Below are 18,991 nucleotides of genomic sequence, written 5' to 3' on the forward strand. Positions count from 1 at the left end.
TTTTACAAAGAGAAAATAAAACACAACCACACTAGCTTTACTTTCCCATCACATACACAAGCAGGTATTTCCAGCACATATAAATCAACTCAGACTGTTTATTTCCCAAAACGGGACAAGGGCGGGAGACAATTTCAACCACAGTATAGAAAGTTTTTTATGCTGACTACTGACATCATTCATACAGTGTTCTGGTCCAAGAATTCAAGAATTCAAACCCCTTCAGTTTAAACTTTAACCAGCTCAGCAATAGTGTTTGTAAATCACATTTCATAACAATAGAATCACATGCTAGAATCACATACTAGTCTCCGACCAAAGCCAGTGGGACCTGTTCTCCCTGATTGAGTTACCTCAGCATTCTCAACTCAGTTCAACCCTAACGCTACCTACCTTCTCTATACGTTACTGTCTGGGGGCATTTAACCCTCAAGTCCCGGGCTTAAGTTTCTAATTGTTGGGGGGTAAAGAACCATTTCGAGATACAGTGAGAGGCTCTGCAAGGTATCCTGGTGAGAGGAGGCGCACGGATGAGCAATTCCAATTTCACACCAGGAACCCTGCCCTCGTTTCCTCTGTCTACACTCCTCCCATCTCTCCAGTGAAGGGTGGAAAAGGGTTGAAAGGACAGCCAGAGAATGATTGGAAGAAGGAAACTTGACGTCCCATGTAAATAAATTCACCACACAGCCAGAAGTACTGCAGCACAGAAAGCAGTAAAAAAGCAAGAAAAGGCAGTGAATTGACATTTGTAATAAAAAGTATGAGGTTTATCCTACCTTATACCCTCCCATGCGGTCCTCTTGGCGGAAAGGCCGGCCGTTTTTAAGCCAGCGCAGCTTAGGTGTGGGGTGGCCTTCTGCAGCACAGCGGAACTTGACTGTGTTGGCAGCTGGCACCGCATGTAGCTTCTTCTCCATCTTTGCTGACGAGGTCCAATACGGAGCGCCTACAACCAGAGAACAGTTGGTGTTCAGTCAGGGTGAGATTTCCTAATCATGTCCTCAGCATTAACAGTTTGGCTTCAAGGCCTTGAACTGGCTAAGGCAGATATACAGGGAAGCGTGACTGCAGAGGAGCCAAACCTGAACCATTTCTAACACTCCCAAAGACCCCCTCCCATCCACCCTGGCAACATTGACTGATCCCCTGTCTGCATAACACAACCCAGAGCTCCACACTAACTCAGTTAAATAAAAACACACTTTCTCTGTAGGCTCGGCGGGGTGTTGCAGAGGGGGGAAAACATCAGCTCTGAGGGGAGAATGTGCCTGGGCGTTGCCAAGAGGGTAACTAGACCATCACATTCAATTTCATATCATTCCACTTACCAGCCCCCCCTCCCTCCACTTCCTCCAATTACCATAGCTCCCCTGTTTATCTGCCTGTCACTTGGCTAGATATGGACGGCAGGGCCAGGGATGCTTATCACCCTTGGAAAATCATTATGTGCCATCAGGGGAAAAAATGAATGTCACTTTCAGAGTTCTCAACGCACACGTTTATCAACAGCAAACTGTTACCATTTCCCCAACTGAAATCTGTCACCTTCCCTGTGTTTTGTTCATTCTCTGGTTCCCTATTTTCTCCCCATTTCTGTCTCTCAGTCAGCTGGATTTTCCTCCTAGCCCCCACCCGCCCTTTTTCTCTGCACCTGGAAGTGTGATTGCCTAAGCAGATGGGGCTCAGAGGGGAAGAAAAACTAAAAGTCAAACAACAACCAAAACGGTCTTCCACACCATCACTTCCTCTCCATATAGCAGGAGTACAAGCAACAGAGGGAATACCCACAGATAAAACCACTACTGACTTTAGTATGGCCCTCAAACATCAGTTTACGTCCCAGGAAAATATATCCTCCACTCCCGTTCCCGCCTGTCCAATCTGCATACTATCAGACACCTCACATAATTTTCTCTGGAACGCACAACCGGACAAGTCACACATACTTGGATAGTAAAGTCAGTAAACAGTGCTCTTCCTTCCTGAATGGATGGATACAGTAAGTGCTCAAACTATAATTAGTCATTCCCCTTTCCTCTTCTTCCTTCGCTCTCACTATCTGTACTTCTCTTCCAGCATCTTCACCTCTAAGTCCCCCTTCCATTTCTCTTCATTCACTCTCCCTGTCATAGCTCTGTCCATTCAGACAGAGACAGATTAGGTGAAGACTGGCCCATTGCGAGGCTGTCTCTCCGAAATGACCTCTGACCCCAAACTGGCAGCCGGGTCGGAGGATGAGGTTGGAACATGAAAGGTGAGCGGTGCTGTTTCCCATGCTCTGCGTCGGAGAGGCAGCACTTCAAACGAGACGACCCCCAGACCTCTCTCCAGATGAAGCCAAACTTTCACTGGCCCAACTGCTGTGGACTCCAGGAACCCCCGCCTCCCCCAAAGCCCCGTGCATCCGGATCCCCACTCACGGCTGTTTATCCTAAGCTGGCCTGGGGTGAGCTGAGGTTATCGAACTCCTGTGCTATGAGTCAACTTTTTTTCCCTCTAAGTTCCTCCGGAAAGCTAGATCCATCAGTGACCCAAAGTAGTATTTCAACGTTGAAATGTGTTCTCATTAAGCTGTGATATCCTCCTCTTTACTATGCATTTATGCAAGCTGGACAAGACAACTTAGGGCCACTGTTGGGGAAACAATGTTCGAGGATACAGTTTCAAGAGTATTGGTCCTGTGAAAACCATGCATCTCCAAAATGCCAGCTTTTCATGACAAGAAAAACCCTTTTTTAAGATTTGTTCCAATGCATTTTCTTTGCTAATCCAAATACTTTTATAGAGTTTAAGAGGTAGGAGAATTTTCTCCATTGATAAACAATAATTTTTTCTAACAATCAAACTTAAGTATTGCTAAATCCTGATTGGTTTACAGAAATATGTAATATCAACCTTTTCCAATTGAGTCCCACCCACTTGAAACAAGTGAGGGAGCTCAGACAAAATAAAAATACTGAAATCACTGTCGTGAAATAGCTAAAACAGTTTTAAAAAAAACCTTTACCCATTGTAAGAAGCTGATTATTGTTTTTTTAGGACCTTTAAATTGCTTTTGTCAAAACCTTTTTTGGTAACTTTAGAACAAAACAACAAAAACTCTCACTTTTTTCTAGACATTATGACTTCCTCGTCACAATACAATGTTTTTTTTATAAACTTCATTTAAGTTGCACACTGGAGGCCTCAAATTCTGTTTTTTTCTTCATCTTGAGCCCCCATAATAACATATAACAGGACATCAGTGAATATCTAATATTTATTCATTAATGAAAACTGTTATCTCTGGGCTGTGCACGAGCGCTCTAGCTTCACGTTTTAAGTTTCAGTCTTGACTTTAATTATGCTGCTGAGATAGATCTGTCCTTCCATGAAAATCCTGCCGTGCAGCTTTAACCAAAGGGGAGGCCCAATGAGTGAAGATGTTAACAATAATGAGCCGAGTCGTCACCAGGACAGAGACTTTCCAACTCTCACCCTTCCCCTAAACACAGCTTTACTGTAGAGGCTCTTCCATGTCTCCTCCAATAACACCACCCACTGCTGACGATGGACAAACACTCTGGACCGGCTTATGTTCAATCTTCTAAAGTCAAAGCAAAATGCTCTGTTTTTGCAGTGCCCTGATGCCCAACTCATTCTGAGTGCTCCAGAAGGGGGAAAAAGCCACGAATATAAAGCTACACCCCGCACTCTCCGCTCTCATTCCCTCCCACGCCTACACACCCTACACCCTCCTCCCTCCCTCGCTCCAGTCCTCTGCGCCTCGGCCAAGGCTCCACGCCATGCTCAGAGAAGAGCTGGTACTGATCCAACAAACACCCCATACCTCCCCCCCCCCCCACACCCCCAAAAAAATCTCCTCCCCCTGCCTCTTTTCCTTGTCCTCTTCTTCCCCCTTTCTTTTAATAATGATCTCAGTTTTGAATTTTCATAAACACACACAGTAAGAAGAAAATGCCACTGTACTACCAGAACAGCTTTCCCTTTGTTTTCAAACAGCTTATTACCACCAGAATGGCTGGATCTTTTCCCTCTCCCCCATTTTTTTCCCTCTTGCTAAATTCCTCTCTCTCCCCCATATTTAATGGATTTCAGGCAATCACAGTCAGCCCAAAAGTGGAGGAGGAGGAGGACTCACGGTGAGACGCAATGCGTGTGGAGAATTTTAACAAGATGTGGAAGCCCTCATCTTTACTTCAGTGATTGTATGTGTATGTGAACGCATGCATGTGTACATGTGGCTACATAACCACATTACCACCCCCAGATACACACACACACACACACACACACACACACACACACACACACACACACACACACACACACACACACACACACACACACACACACACACACGCACACAGAGGCCCATCAGGTGGGTAACTGGGTCCAGATGGGTTGTCTTTCATAATGGATGAGCCCAGCTGACTGACTGGCTGGCTGGCTCCATGAGGCCTGACTACCTGAGGGACACTAGCTAAAGGAATGTCAGGAATCTCTGAATTCCCTGGAGACACACACACACACACACACACACACACACACACACACACACACACACACACACACACTCAGCAATCTGAACTGTGCTAATAAACACTGACAAACCTAGTAGATTATTTCACTTAGGGATTAAGTCTTTGTAAGTGTTGTGGCTATCACAATCAGCATTCCAGACTTAAGTTTTGACATGCTGTTAGGGACTTCTCATTATTGTTTTAGACCAGGACACGTCTTCAGAGGTATGTAACATTTAAGCTTTAGATATGGGGCGATATGCTACTTTAAAGAGTTTAAATGGCATTTTTTTTTGCCATTTCCAAAATGTGCATCTTCAGTGGGATATCTTCTGCTGGTTTCACTGACATCTTACCAATGAGAAACTGTGTGTACTGTGATGTAGCATCATTGAATTATCATACATAAAACAACATGCTGACCATATAAAGTGAAGACAATCAGGAAAGTTAACACTGTGCACATTTCTTTGCTTTCATTTGTCAATTGTTCCCATATTTCCCAAATGCTACTGTAGGAAATAAAATGTGGTTATTTTCACTAGAATAAGGGGCAAGCATTTGCTATTTTTACTCACAAAAGGTCCTGAAACCATAGCAGTAGCTGCTAGGACGTGAGGGTTGAGTTCACGATACAAACAGCATTTCACAGACAGAGAAAAGAATTGTGGAGAGAAAACAGGGTCAGATCAGTGCACCTACTGGCTTCTACTAGTTGGTGAGGAAGGGTAGCGCATCATTAACACTTTCATCCCTCTTTTCGTTCCTCCCATACTTACTTATCTGCTTTCCGTCCGCCCCAGTGTCCTCCGATCGCTCCGTATCATCCTCGTCATCCCCTGACGAGATGGCATCTGCAGAGAGTAACCACGGTTACTGCCAACCTTTTCGCAACCCCCATGCACACGTACAGTACCGCATGCAGAAATGTTCATGCAGTCCATTTGTCGCAAGTATGCAGACACAAATGTGTAAAGAAAATGCTAGATTGGGGCCCTTTTTTGATAAATCTCTCAATATGCTTCTGTAGTTGTATACACACACACACACACACACACACACACACTAGACCCCAGAGCCATTAAAGCAAAAACAAAATTCAGGCTGTTCATCCCTGACGATATCTGCTCCATGGCCACTTCCTGGACTCAACCAAGCTCTGCAGTCCAACCCTAAATCTCCAAACTCCCTGTCCTATCCTGACCTGTCTTTTCCCTGACTCACCTGTGACATTCACTATGAAGCAGACCGTGTCTTTGCCCACGCTGGTGCAGGTATACAGGCCAGAATCCTTGGCCGTGGCATCACGGATCTGCAGCACCTCCTGCTCTATGACCGTGCGGTTGTTGGTGCCCAGAGAGCTGCCATCTTTGGTCCAGGTGATGGTCCCCGTCGGCGGCAAAGGGCAGTTCAGCTTCAGCAACTCCCCCGGGTGCACTGAGCACACCATGGGCTTAGAAATTTGATATTTGTTCGATGCCTCTGCAGAGCGAATGGGGGGGAGAGGTTGAAGGGGGCAAAGAACAGATTGGAGGAGGAAAAGGGTGCACAAGAAGGAGGAAAGAGAGATGGGAGAGGAAGAAACAAGCCAAAGTGTAAGAAACAAAATCACCACATAACCCCCAATGGATGCATTCAAATTATACCTGTGCAGGAGGAGCAATACAGAAAAGAGGAGGCCCATTTTTTTAAACCTTCACACCAACATTTTGTTACCACAAACTCCCAGTCAGTAATCTGAAATGGAGCCCTTAGAAAATACCACTGTTCTGTTATATATTAAGTGCGCAGGGTGATTGGCGTTTATAGATTCAGAGCATGCAGTTACAGCCATAGCAGCATGTGTGGAGAAAAAAAACAATCAATGCTTTGAGAGCAGGTGAGAATTGGACATCACTGTGTTGAGCGATAGCCCTCGCCCCACCACCACCACCCATCCCTTTTAGCATAAGTGCCAAGCAGCCAGTGTGTGTTGGTAAGTAGGAGCAGTACAGACAGATCTCTGCAGCCTTAAAAAAAAAAAGGTAACAAAACTCCAGCATGTCTGCCCATCACAAAAGAAAGCAGCCAGAAAGGTCTGGGACGGAAGCGTTTGTCAGGCAGGGAAAGGGAAAAGAGGAGGGGGGGGCTGTTTTTTTTTTGGCGTTCCTTTGGTTTTGACTCTGCGCCTAAACTTAGAAAACCTTGAACTGGCTGTAGCCTGACTCTTCTGTTTTTCATCTCTCACTTCTTCATTCTCTTTTATAATACGGCCATGGAGGATCTACAACCACTGCACAGGATCTGCCGGCCAAGGCAGAGAGCAAGAAACTCCTGTCGACTCCAAAGTGCATAAAACCTTCACTTCTGGGACAAAATCCAAGTCCGCCTGTGAGTGCATGTGTGTACACTGTGTCCTCTGACTTGTACAACTGCACGAAGAATGAGGGGTATGTCCAATTTATCGGAGGGAATTCTGAGGGTCCATAGCTGAGACAGCAATTCTACATCAGGACAGACTTTATACGTATCCATGCTAACTCTAGAGACTGTGACTGAATGTTGAGGTAAAGGAAGAGAAAAAAACTTCCTGACTTCTGTCACCTTGAGACTTTAACACACAAACATTCATGCACAAATGTGTACATTCACTCAGCTCAAACATGGATACCGTTGAAACCATCCACAATGAGAAAAAACTGGAAGAAACCCCAAGTTCTTTTTATTGCAGTACTGTGTGTTTGTGTTTTTTCTTCCATAAGAACTGAAGGAAAGGGGCAAAAAAAAGAGTGGGATTCAAAAATATTTGAGTGGGGAAAGTAGCAACAATGGAAAAGCTTATGAAAAAGCCAGTGATGACGGTATATTTAGTGTTTGACTGAAGGCTGATAGGTGTAATTATAGAGCCAGTGGCACTCCCAGCCTTTCCTGTACCTTAATACACCTTTTCAACAACATTCCACCCCCTTTATGTGCCCTATGTGTGTGTTAAATGTAAAGTAGACACACACACATTCTAGCCTCGACAGGAAGGGAAAGTCATTCCGCCACAAGCCTCTAAACGTTCCCCCTGGGCAAGTAGACACACACAGGTACAGTTCCTGTATTGTCTTTTTTTTCACTCCTTCTTTCCTTCGATCCGGAAATAATTAACCCCTCCTTCCCCACCCAGGACTGAGTGTGTGGTCTTATAAGAGGTGGAGCTCCTGCGCTGATTGATGGTAGCTGTCTTCGCTACCTTTTATGACATGTTTTTCCACACCAAGGGCCACTGCCTGTGCTTTGACATTAACTGGCTTCAGCTTTTCCTTTGCTGTTTCATTTGGGATTTTAGAGATTAAGAGATGTCGTGGACACAAAGCAGCGCAGTTATCTGCTGGGAAGCGAACAGGTATGGACAATTTCAAGATGGTGGGACCGGCAATGAGGTTAATGTAGCAACGCAACACCTGGAACATACATATATATATACACACACAGGCTGCACTGTCTGTCAGCACATTGAAGAGAAAGAAAGGGCACTGCTTCATAGAAAGTAATACTCATACAGACACATGGATATGTGTGTGTGTGTGTGTGTGTGTGTGTGTGTGTGTGTGTGTGTGTGTGTGTGTGTGTGTGTGTGTGTGTGTTACACTACATGGACAAGTCTAAGGAAGAAGGAGACATGGAAGGAGGGAAAATAAGTACAGGAAAGGCAAGGAATCTATCCAAATGGTGCGTCTGACTAAAGAAAGCATGCACGTGTTAGTTCTGCCTTCATCATTTTCTTATCTTGGCTGCGTCCATCTGTCCCCCTCCATCAACTCCTCCTCCTACTGCTGCTTCTTCATTTCCCTCTTTCACCTTCTCTTTCAGCTTTGCCCTCTCCTTCCCCCTTCCCACACGTCCTCTCCCCCCCTCCCCCCTCCCCTCCCTCCCCCGGCCCCAACGCGCTGACCCTGCTGACCTAACCCTGACCCTTCCCAAACCTGTTGACACCTCCAGCATGCACAATTGTTCATGGGAACCTGTGTCACGTAAGCTCACACACATACACACACACACACTGAATGCAGCACGAACCTTAAGAAACCATGTACACAGTGAGAAAATAATGACACAGAGTTTGCATATTAACAGATGTATTCATCAGACACGTGCACACCAGGAGATCCAGGCCTAGACACGCACTCACACACACCTTGCTCCACTTGAAAAAAAGTTTACAAGGGTCCAGGGATGCATGTTAAGTTGAATAGTTGAAGCACTTCACTGCAGAATTTTTCATCTCTGCAAAGTTTCATCCCCCTCTGCACCACAGGAAGGGGGCGGAAGCCTCTCTATCTCATACACACACTCGAACTTTTGCTCGATTTCTTTCAAACAGCTTTCTCCTCTCCCCTCCATCATCACTATCATTTTGCATCTCTTCTCCTGAAGAGCTCCGTTTTAAAACACATCGCTCTCTCTTTCTCTGAAAGCTATTACAAGTGTCTATCAGGTGTGACAGACTCAGGCTGTCCACTCCTCGCTATCTCTTCGTCCTCATTCGCACCATCTTGGCTGACAATAATTAGTCTCGCAGCCTGAGCGTCTGCTGCAAAATGCAGAGAGCAATTCACATCCAACATCTCCTTGACGTCTGCTCGCCCATCTGTCTTTCCGTCTGTCTGTCAAGCAGGCAAGAGCCAAGATGTTGGCAAAGTGGCGAGGGCAGAGTTTACGAACAATTTTTTTACGTATACGATCTCATGAATTTCCTTCTGCAGGGAGGCACATTCGGCTGCAAATCTATTCCCCCATCCCCTCCCTGTTGCGTTCTGCACAACGGGATGGTGGACTAAATGTAATGACTGCCGTCTCGGAGGCACACACAGCATGCATGCAGACCAACAGGCACACACACACACACACACATTCACACACGCACGCAGACACACACACACACACACACACACATACAAACGCGCACACGCGTGCACACACACACACACACACACGCATTGCCAAATTACATTATCTCTACTGCCCTTCCTATCCCTCCTTTTTTCCTCTACTCTTCCCTCTTTATCCTCCTCAAATAGTCAAATCCACAGACTTTTCTCCCCTTTTTTTTGTCTCTCCCTCTTTTCTGATGTCAGTGTCTTTTCACATTCAAATCCCTCCTTAGCTTTTTTATTATGACAAAGGAGCAGCTCCATGAACTGGCTCCTGCTGGCGTCCATGGCAACAGCCCCTCCGGTTCAGCCTCCCCTTCACCCCTCATCAAGGCATTCCCTGAACCCCACCCGACCCCTTTAACTCACTGGCTACAGCTTATCTCCAAAAATCTTCTGTGGTTGGAGTTCTAGTGACCCTTAGAGTAGAGCTTCCCTCTACTTTGCTCTGGCTTCTAGAGTCATCTATTTTCATTATCCATGAATCTCACAACTATGTTTCCCCGTCACAACTTCCCAGAGTAACATCTGTAAATAAATTGTTTAGTTAGCATTTTCCCCCCACTATTTCATACTTTAAGAATGAGATTATCATTATCAATTAATTATCAAAACACGTGATTATTTTTCAGCACTTACACACATTATAAGAGACACTTTTTCCTGAAAAGTGATCATGCGGGAGGCTCAGTGACTTGTACAAAAACACATAAAATGAAGATCTATTATCCTGAGCACTACAAATACTCTAAAAAACACATAGGCCTACAGTCGGTGGAACATTATCTAGGTAAAATACTATTTTGTTACGTAAACTGTTTTTAAGTAATTGCTTTAATTTTGCTTCTTTTGAGTCTAGTTTCTAGTTTCTTCATCTATATATATTTTATTTTATTCTGTGGTTTTAGTCAGTGTTTTCCCTCCATCATCTTGCACCCTATCAATGCTGGCTCAGATTCCCCTCTGCCTCCTGCCGTACACCTGAGGCACAAGCTGGCACAGGTAGCAGCTCTTCCCAGCCTCTTATCAGACAGGTGTGAGATTGAGCGGTGGAGTGACAAAGTATTTTCTGGCACATCTGCCAAGGCAAATAACAGTCCACACACACACACACACACACACACACACACACACACACACACACACACACACACACACACAACCACTAACACACTCAAGCCTTCAAGATTAACACCAGCCAATGGCAGGCTAATAAAAGTCATTGTGCGAAGGCCGTAAATTCAGCCCAACTGCCCCACGGTCACACCACCGGCAGACACACTGCGTTTGTTTGGAGTTCAGTTCCATTGCCATCGCCACAGTCACACACACACACACACACACACACACACACACACACACACACACACACACACACTCTGTGTCCTTAACCGACCAGCTGACTCTCTTATACTTTTACCACTGGACTCCTACTGTGTAGATAGCACAGTGTACAGATAGATATTAAGCCTGTTATTCCTTCACATTCCCACCTTCACATACAACTACAACAGTCTACTGAAAACTATGATCTTGATTAGCAGTCCATAATAAACCTGGCTGTTAATGAAATAAAGGCAATTTGTACCGTGTTTAACACAAGCTGTATCTTATTAAATAAGGTACAGCATACCGGTGGAAACTTGATTAAGAGTTGAAATCATGCAGCAAATACGTAAATACAGAGATGTGCCAAGAGAGCAATTATGTTCCTACTGTGCCCAGAAACTCTTTATTATATAAAATGTGTCTGTTGTAGCCTCTTTTGAAGTGTTTGCCTCCATGCTGATCAGAGCATTTTCTGAAGAACCAGAGTTTGGCAGGGAGTACACGAAGGTACAGCGAGACCATGAGCAGACTTTTGTCAACTGTACTCACATTCGGCCTTCGTTCTGATGTAACTGGTGCCACATGTATTTCACATTATATGCAAAGAGGGCCATGAACAGACCAGAGAGCAAGAAAATACCAATGCTAAAGACACACACCCGCTGTGTTTGGTACCATTGTTATTCAGCTCACTCAGAGTATTTTAATCACTGTGCAAGCAGAGAGTGCCTGAACAAGGTAAACACTCCCATAGATACTGAAGTGGTTACATGGACAACAATAGGTCTGTTGTGAAGGCTTTAAGCAGTGTGCTCGCTCTACTTCTACTGTTACAGCAGTGACAGGTAAACAAACTAGCAGGGCCACCAGGGGTGCAGGCATGGGCTCTATAGAGACAACAATTGATATGCAATCTGATGATCTTCAACAATTAATGCTCCCACACACACAAGCAGTGGGGTGACCCAGGCTGCAGGGCAGAAAGGGGTGGAGTAGGGGTGTAGAAGGTGGGACTAGCCAATCTGTCTCCCTAAGATCTATGCCCTGCAGGTGACACCAGCGCAGCCCATCAGGAGCAGTGAACGGAAGGAGGCTGTGGATGCACTGATTCAATCACACACGGCTGCGGTTAAAACAAAATCCATGTTTGCTGTGTGCAGCAGGGAAACTGACTCGGGATCAGGTAAGCAGGCCAGATTCTCATCATGTGACCCCCAGGTCTAGCCACTTAATCTCCAGTCACATGACTTCACCGCAGCCCAGCGCTCCGTAATCTCTCCATCTAAAGGAGAAGTCAAATATGCACAAATCCTCTTGGCCCTTTCCTGGAAGATTGTATAACTGTGGAAAACTGTCTCTGTCCTCTCTGTGGCCATGTAGCGTAGCATGCCATTGGGGCTCTGAACCCACCGGCTTAGAGCCAAACAGTCTACGACAGAACAACAAAAGCATCAACAGGAGAGGAGAGCTCCGGCAGTCTCGCATCAAGCTAGGTAAGAAGGATACCTGACCTCTAGGGCAAAGGGCAAAGAGTGTATGTGTGTGTTGAGAAAGACCGAGAGAGATGGGGAAGGAGGCTTAAAAATAAGTGATGCTCTGTTGTTGGCCCAACTTACAATTAGCATGCTGATTAAAGCCCGGGAACAAAAGGCTTTGGAATGTGAGTTACCATCAATCACAACAACTCTAATTAGCTCGTCTCTGACCAGACCGGAGACAGAAAATGGAGAAGCCTCAAAGGAAAAAGAAAGACCACAAAACAAAAAGCTCTCATAAAAGTATTTGTTTTGCCAATAAAACATATGACTCTAAAATATTTGCATTCACAATCTTTACAGACAACGGAGCGCACAAACAAACTCGAAGAACTCAAAGAAACCCTGAGAAGCCCCAAACCCTTTCCCTCCCTCTTTGTGCTTCTTTCCAGGCAAGTAGGGCATAAGAGAAATACCAGCATAAACACTGTCCCACCCTCCTTCACAACTCTCCCTTGTCCTCCCACACGGGGTCACAAACCTGCCTTTAACACTCGAGTATACCCTAACCTACCACAGACATCAGCAGGAGAATTAAAACAAAAAAGTGTGAATCACACGCCTCATGGTGAGGCTCGCCATGCTGAGGTTAGTTGTTTTCCTTTGGTTTATTTATTTGAATCCCGCTAAAATCTTACAAGGACTCCATTATTTCTACTTGTTAGATATTTAGTGTAGTTTAAACAGAAAGAAAAGAAAAGAAGGGCTCAAAAAAATGAAATTTTCAAACACGGTGACAGTGGAAAACAGTGAAACCATGTTATTTTGTTACTGCTCTATCTTCAAATGGATGAAACTGTAGAAATCTAAATATCCCTAATTTTGCTGGAAGCAAATCTTGGATTTTCATCCACTGGCATTTCAGGAATAAGGAATTCTCAGGAAAGGCTAGAGACGTTTATCAAAACTCTGAAGTCAAACTTGACAGACCTACACCTGCTCTCTATAAACAAACCAAACAAATGGTATTCCCCCCTGCTCCACCTCCCACACCCTTCTTTTCTGTCCCTTCCCATTCCCCCCCGCTGCTTACCTTCAGGTTCCAGAGTGGCCTCCTCCTCCTTGGTTGCGGTGAGGGGCGGCCGGGCCACGCTGACGGTCAGCAGGGACAGCAGGACAGCGGCCAGCAGCCAGGCCCATGAGGCCATCCCGTTAGTGGGGGCAAGTGCTCCCCATATCCCCCTTCTCCACCTCCCCCTGGACACTGATCCCATCTGAGGGGGTCCGCCCAACCATCAACTGCTGCAGGGTCGGCCTGTCACTCACTGGAATTCACCCAATCACCTGGGCTGAGAGGTGAATGAGAGAGAGAGAGAGAGAGAGAGAGAAAGAGAGAGAGAGAGAGAGAGAGAGAGAGAGAGAGAGAGAGAGAGAGAGAGAGAGAGAAGGAGGAAGGGAAGGTGGTGGCAGAGTGATGATTGAAGAGGTAGACAGAGGAATGAACAGAAAGGCAGCGAGAAGGGGGGGAGAAAGAAAATTGTTAGTGTAAAATAATTGCATGTTGCACTTGTTTCTGAACCTTTTCCTTCTTTACATTATTTTTGACAAATTGAAACAGAAAAAGGAAAGGAGAGACCAAGACAGAGAGGGTTTCAAAATGCTGTCAAACTAGCCATGCCCCAGACATACCGAAGCTGTGAGGCACCAGCAGTCAACACACAACCAACCTGCATCTACTTCTACGTCTCATCTATAATTATATGCATTGAAATATGTATTAGAAAAACCAAGAGCTCGGTCGGTGTCCACAGTCTAACCAGTTTAATGTCTCCCTGAATCATACTACTGCAATACAGCTCAAAGATAAGACTTTTTTTTAAGTTAATTAAAATGAGATTTCGCACAAATCTAATGTTTATTCTCCTGTATTATTTTACCTTCACACTGCTTCTGTATTAATAATAGAATGTATTCTTAACTGATGACGAGGACGCAGGATGGACAGCATATCAGCCAATGTGGCACCAATTTGGTTTAGCTGGACATCGTTTATTCCCGTGCGCAACAGATGCGACAAACCTGTAGCCCGCGCTGCTGCATCCGTGTTAATTGTATTCGTAAGAGGCTCCTATTGCATTTGCGTGACTTGATTATGGAACCAGTAAGGCTTTAATTGAAATGCAATATTCCAATATTGTAGACACACACACCAATCTGTTTAGCCAGACATCTGCGGTTCAACCAAGTGTGTCTCTGGAGGTTTGCTGAAGTCACGCTCCCCTGCGCTCCTGCTGCTCCAGCTGGATCGATCGGTTTTTACCCGCAAAGACACATGTAGTTTGACTTTTAGAGTGCCAACCTGAAAACGTGCAACCTGATTTAGGTTTAATTCACCCCTTGGGGACTGCAGGCGACACGGACGGTGGACGCGCACATGGTGTCGGGGTGAATCCATGAATGTAAGCCGACATCCTAACTTTATTAGAGCTATAATGCACCAGTTTGATTTTGCAATTAAGGCGAATGATTCTGCATAGTTAGAGCTCAGACGTATGCATTATTAATGGATTGTAAACCAATCAGTGCACCAATCAACCATTGAGCTTACCGCTGTCTGAAAACTTCAGCAGGACGAATAGAGACCAGAATTACCCAAAAACCTTCCATTTGTTTGAAATTGTTTAAAAGTGTAGAGCACAATAATTAAAAAAAAAAAGGATTGTTATTCTGCAGCTATCAGATATAAACCCACCTAAAGAACGGAATGGGTAAAAAGAAAAAAAAACATTAAACTACAGCGAAAAAGGTTTATAGAGTTGATATGTGCTCCTCATTGAAAAACGTATTTAGCATGTTGCTGACGACATGACATTTGGGCACATGAGGGACTTTGCTCCATACATGACCACAGCCTTCATTCAAACTCGGCTTTGAATGAAATGTCTTGGCACTGATTGAATTCCTATTGAAATTCAAATCAGTTGGCTTTTTCCACAATGGGGGCTCATTTGGAGCTGTTCAGTGATTTAGGGCTCCGGCACCAAGCAGTGAAAAAACAACTGCGGTCATGGGATAACTGGCACCATAAATGCAATGTAGAAAATTAAGCAAAGTAATAAATAACCAGGACACTTGTTAATGAGCCCTAAAGTGATGGTGCAAGGTGCAGTAGGTCCTCGCCTTCTAAAATAAACAATGATAGATTTCACCAATTTCAATTTAATAAAGTATGGTAGAAATTATCATATACATTAAAACAAATTGTATTATTTTGTTGGATGGGAATTTAAGAAACTCTCAAATAACAAACTGTATGGATAACTGCATATTTTACCCCCAAAAAAAGGCTCAAAATGATTTCTTGGTTAGAAAACTCTTTCAATTCAACTATAAGTAGTAAAATCGTTCCTAGTTTCGCATGCAGCAGTAAGAAAATAAATAGTACAGACCCAAAAGCGCAAAGCATCAACAACGTAGCCTATGTGTCATGTCAGGCGAAACCTTGACAGATCAGATTGTGAGGACGCTTTAGAAGTAAACAGAAAAGACTTACCAGGGAGGAATAAAATCGTGGAGATCTCTGTTTTGGCATGCACAGATAAGGGAGGAGAGAGCATGAGCTGAATCCAGAGAGAGAGGAATGTCTCCAACTCCACAATGCACCAAAACTGCGAGGCGCTGCCTTCTTTCAGTTTACTATTCCACAATCAGCCGGCATCAAATCAGATCAGAGGATATATTCCAACCCCGACTGGCAGCGTAGTCCAATGCCATGCAAGGAAATCCCGAGTTTACACGAGTTATCCTTCACAAACAGCTCGGAAAACCATACCGCTGTCCCCCCGAAACTTTCCTCCCCGTCACCAAGTTTCTTCTAGGGCGCAAAACATGCCCAGTGTTCCCGAGCAGCGCACTTGTCAACTCAAAATTAAGTTTGCAGCCACTAAGGAGGTGGAACGCGGTTTTAAAAGGTACAATATGATAGTTGTCCGATGCAAAATGTCATAAAATCCATCAATGTGCGTTTCCCCCTGGTGAAAAGAGCGTCTTTCGCGTCTCTTTCTCTTCTTCCGCCGACAGTCTTCGCACTGTTTCTCAGACGCTTTGTCAGGTTTACTAGGGTTTTTTCTCCTCCTTACGTCTCCACACACTGCCCTCCTCCTTCACTCCAGTGGGTGTCATTCCCCCCCAAGCACCCCCAGTGTAATTCGAGCCGCTTCCTGGCCGCAATGCTTTTGGGCCCTGCCTTCCTCCGCCCATCAAACTGCAGCGCTGCCTGCCTGCCTTCGCTCAACTTGCTCAAACTGGGTCCGATGCGAGGGCCCCTGCTCCGCTCATGAGCTATCAGACCGCAGTAACAACGCCCCTCAGTGGCCAACGCAAGACATCTGCGGGAGGAGACGCACGCACGCACGCACGCACGCACACACACACACACACACACACACACACACACGCACGCACGCACGCACAGCACCCCACACACACACACACACACACACACACACACACACACACAGCATCCATTCCATACAGTATAGTTCAGTATATTTAGATGATGCAGTGGTGGGAGACGTATTCAGATAATGTTCTTAAGTAAAAGTAGAAATACCACAATGTATAGCAGGGGTGTCAAACTCATTTTCACTAAGGGCCACACTGGATAATGAGAATCACATCAGGGGCCAGACGTGGAGTTTATTGACATGCTTTTATTTATTTATCGAAAAAGTCAAACATCTTTGAATGTATTATTGCATGTCTCACACAGTCTTATCACTTACAGTTTGGTCCACATAAAGTCCCAAAAAAGTTCCTCAACCATCATAGAAAAAGTGACAAGAACTTGGTGGGCCAAAATTTATTGTGACCCTTAATTGACATGCGGGCCGGATCAAAATCTGCGAGGGGCCGGATTTGGCCCGCGGGCCTTGAGTTTGACACATGTGATGTATATTATAACTTATTTCAAGAAAACATCCTGTAAAAGTACTGAAAAATGATCAGCAAAATTAACTTAAAGATATAGCATGGAAAGCATGTCATCAGCTTCTAAATATGATACATTTATGGAGCAATCTAGCAAAGCCAAAAAACAAAGTCCTAGTTAAAGGCGTCAGTAGTAATACAACAATATTAAAATAGCCAATACATAACATAAAGCCTAACAGTTTGAAAGTCATGTAATTAGTAGATCCAATATTTCCCTCTGAAAGCAGAAAATGAAAATACTCAAGAAAAGTACAAATCCATCCAAATTGTTCTAAGGTACACACTTTAAGTAAATACTTTATTACTTTCCACAACTGAGATGCTACATGAAGGTTGAGCCATCAACCAATACAATCAGAATCAGACATGTTGTGTAGCACACTTACAGCAGCTCAGACTTATGTCTTGCTCAAGGACACTTCAGCAAGCTTGCTAACTACTTCAATAATGTCAACTTTCTCGCTTTTACAGGAAGGGCAGATGGTGAGTGAAATCTGCAACATCTGCACGTGGAAAAGCATCAGAAGCATATCTGGATGTCAACTATCTGGTTTAATGTCATGGTTTTGGGAGCACGATGGAAATAAAACACAAACACAATCTTGATTATTTGTCATTTATGTGGAATAATGCCTTTGAATTATACACAGTTTGATAAAGAGTGACATACACACAGTAGTGAAATGTAGCTTAGTACTGTGCTTAAGTAAACCAAATTAAGTTACTTGTAATTTACTTGAGTGTTTACGTTTGACGTTACTTTTCTTTTACAGGTCACAGGTCCTCTGCAGGATACTTTCATATATTACGTGATCACATGAAAGCAAAGAGGGGAGGGAAAAGTTAGTAAGGTTTCTATGATACAGTGCATTGTTGCAGAAGGGATAACTGAAGTTCATAACTTTTCTACGGATGAACAGATCTGTCCACAGCTACCCAGAGAGAGAAGGCTGGCCCCCTGGAGCTCGTCCCCCACTGCTTCAAGCTGTCTCCTGCATTGGTTCAGGCGTTCAAGTGCTCTGAAAAAGACACAGGGGGGGTAGAAGACTCTAATCTCCGCAGACTCTTTTTATTTTTGTCTCACTTCCACTGCTGAAACCCTCTTTTTTTTAAACAAGGGAGGGGAAACTCTACCATTCACTTTGAAAAGAGGCACTAACAAGGCTTTTTTTCTGAGGCAAAGGTTTGGACTGGGAATGGAGACTTCTACGTCTGTTTTTCTCTCCTCTCCCATCTCTGCCTCCACAAGTAAAGCCATCAGATAACAGTGGAGCTGACAGGTTGGCTAGTAATAAAGAGGGCGCGAGAGGTGAGGAAGGAGAGTTTGACTCATTTTTTAAGAGTGGCACAAAATACCCCCCATCGTTTCTCCCTCTCTGTGTCTCTTTCCTCCTACAACATAAGTCTATTTACAATCGCCTAATTTATTTTCCACCGCTCGGGCATCCCACATTTGAAAGAAACCTCATCAAGCAGACCTTTTGACTGAGAACTGGATGGACTCAATGCCCTCGCGCTGTGGTATCCGTCAACCTGTCATTGTCCCTCTCCATCTCAAATCTTTTCTTCAGTCCTCTTTCTTCCTTAATCCTTCCTGCGCCAGCAGCCACAGTGTTAGGAATTAGGTAGCAGAGTGAGAGGAGAAAGTGACAAGCTAATAGCTTGTCATCAGCATCTTAGATGAACATATTGATTCATTGTTGATAGAACTCATCAGGAGGCCAAAGGTTCTCCCATAGCCGTGTGTTAATGGTGGGAATACTTCTTACTG

At 44.6% G+C, this 18,991-nt stretch overlaps 1 protein-coding gene across 8 annotated transcripts in view; it reads right to left on the reverse strand.

Moving 5' to 3' along the window:
* fgfr2 (fibroblast growth factor receptor 2) overlaps positions 1-15,890 on the reverse strand; it is a 38,790-nt gene extending 22,900 nt beyond the window's left edge. For 4 of the 8 annotated variants that reach the window (XM_078272362.1, XM_078272358.1, XM_078272363.1 and 1 more), the window contains exons 1-5: positions 15,782-15,890; positions 13,322-13,577; positions 5,751-6,008; positions 5,306-5,380; positions 780-949 (exon numbers count right to left, since the gene is read on the reverse strand). In XM_078272362.1, the coding sequence (XP_078128488.1) occupies positions 780-949; positions 5,306-5,380; positions 5,751-6,008; positions 13,322-13,502 (684 nt within the window). In that variant the 5' untranslated portion in view covers positions 13,503-13,577; positions 15,782-15,890. Of the gene's footprint in view, positions 1-393; positions 529-779; positions 950-5,305; positions 5,381-5,750; positions 6,009-13,321; positions 13,578-15,677; positions 15,696-15,781 lie in introns of those variants that run through there. The other 4 variants (XM_078272359.1, XM_078272364.1, XM_078272365.1 and 1 more) reach the window with 4 other exon arrangements.
* Positions 15,891-18,991: the final 3,101 nt, after the last annotated feature.

The sequence above is a fragment of the Sander vitreus genome, chromosome 17 (assembly GCF_031162955.1).
Source record: "Sander vitreus isolate 19-12246 chromosome 17, sanVit1, whole genome shotgun sequence".
NCBI classification, from domain to species: Eukaryota; Metazoa; Chordata; class Actinopteri; order Perciformes; family Percidae; genus Sander; species Sander vitreus.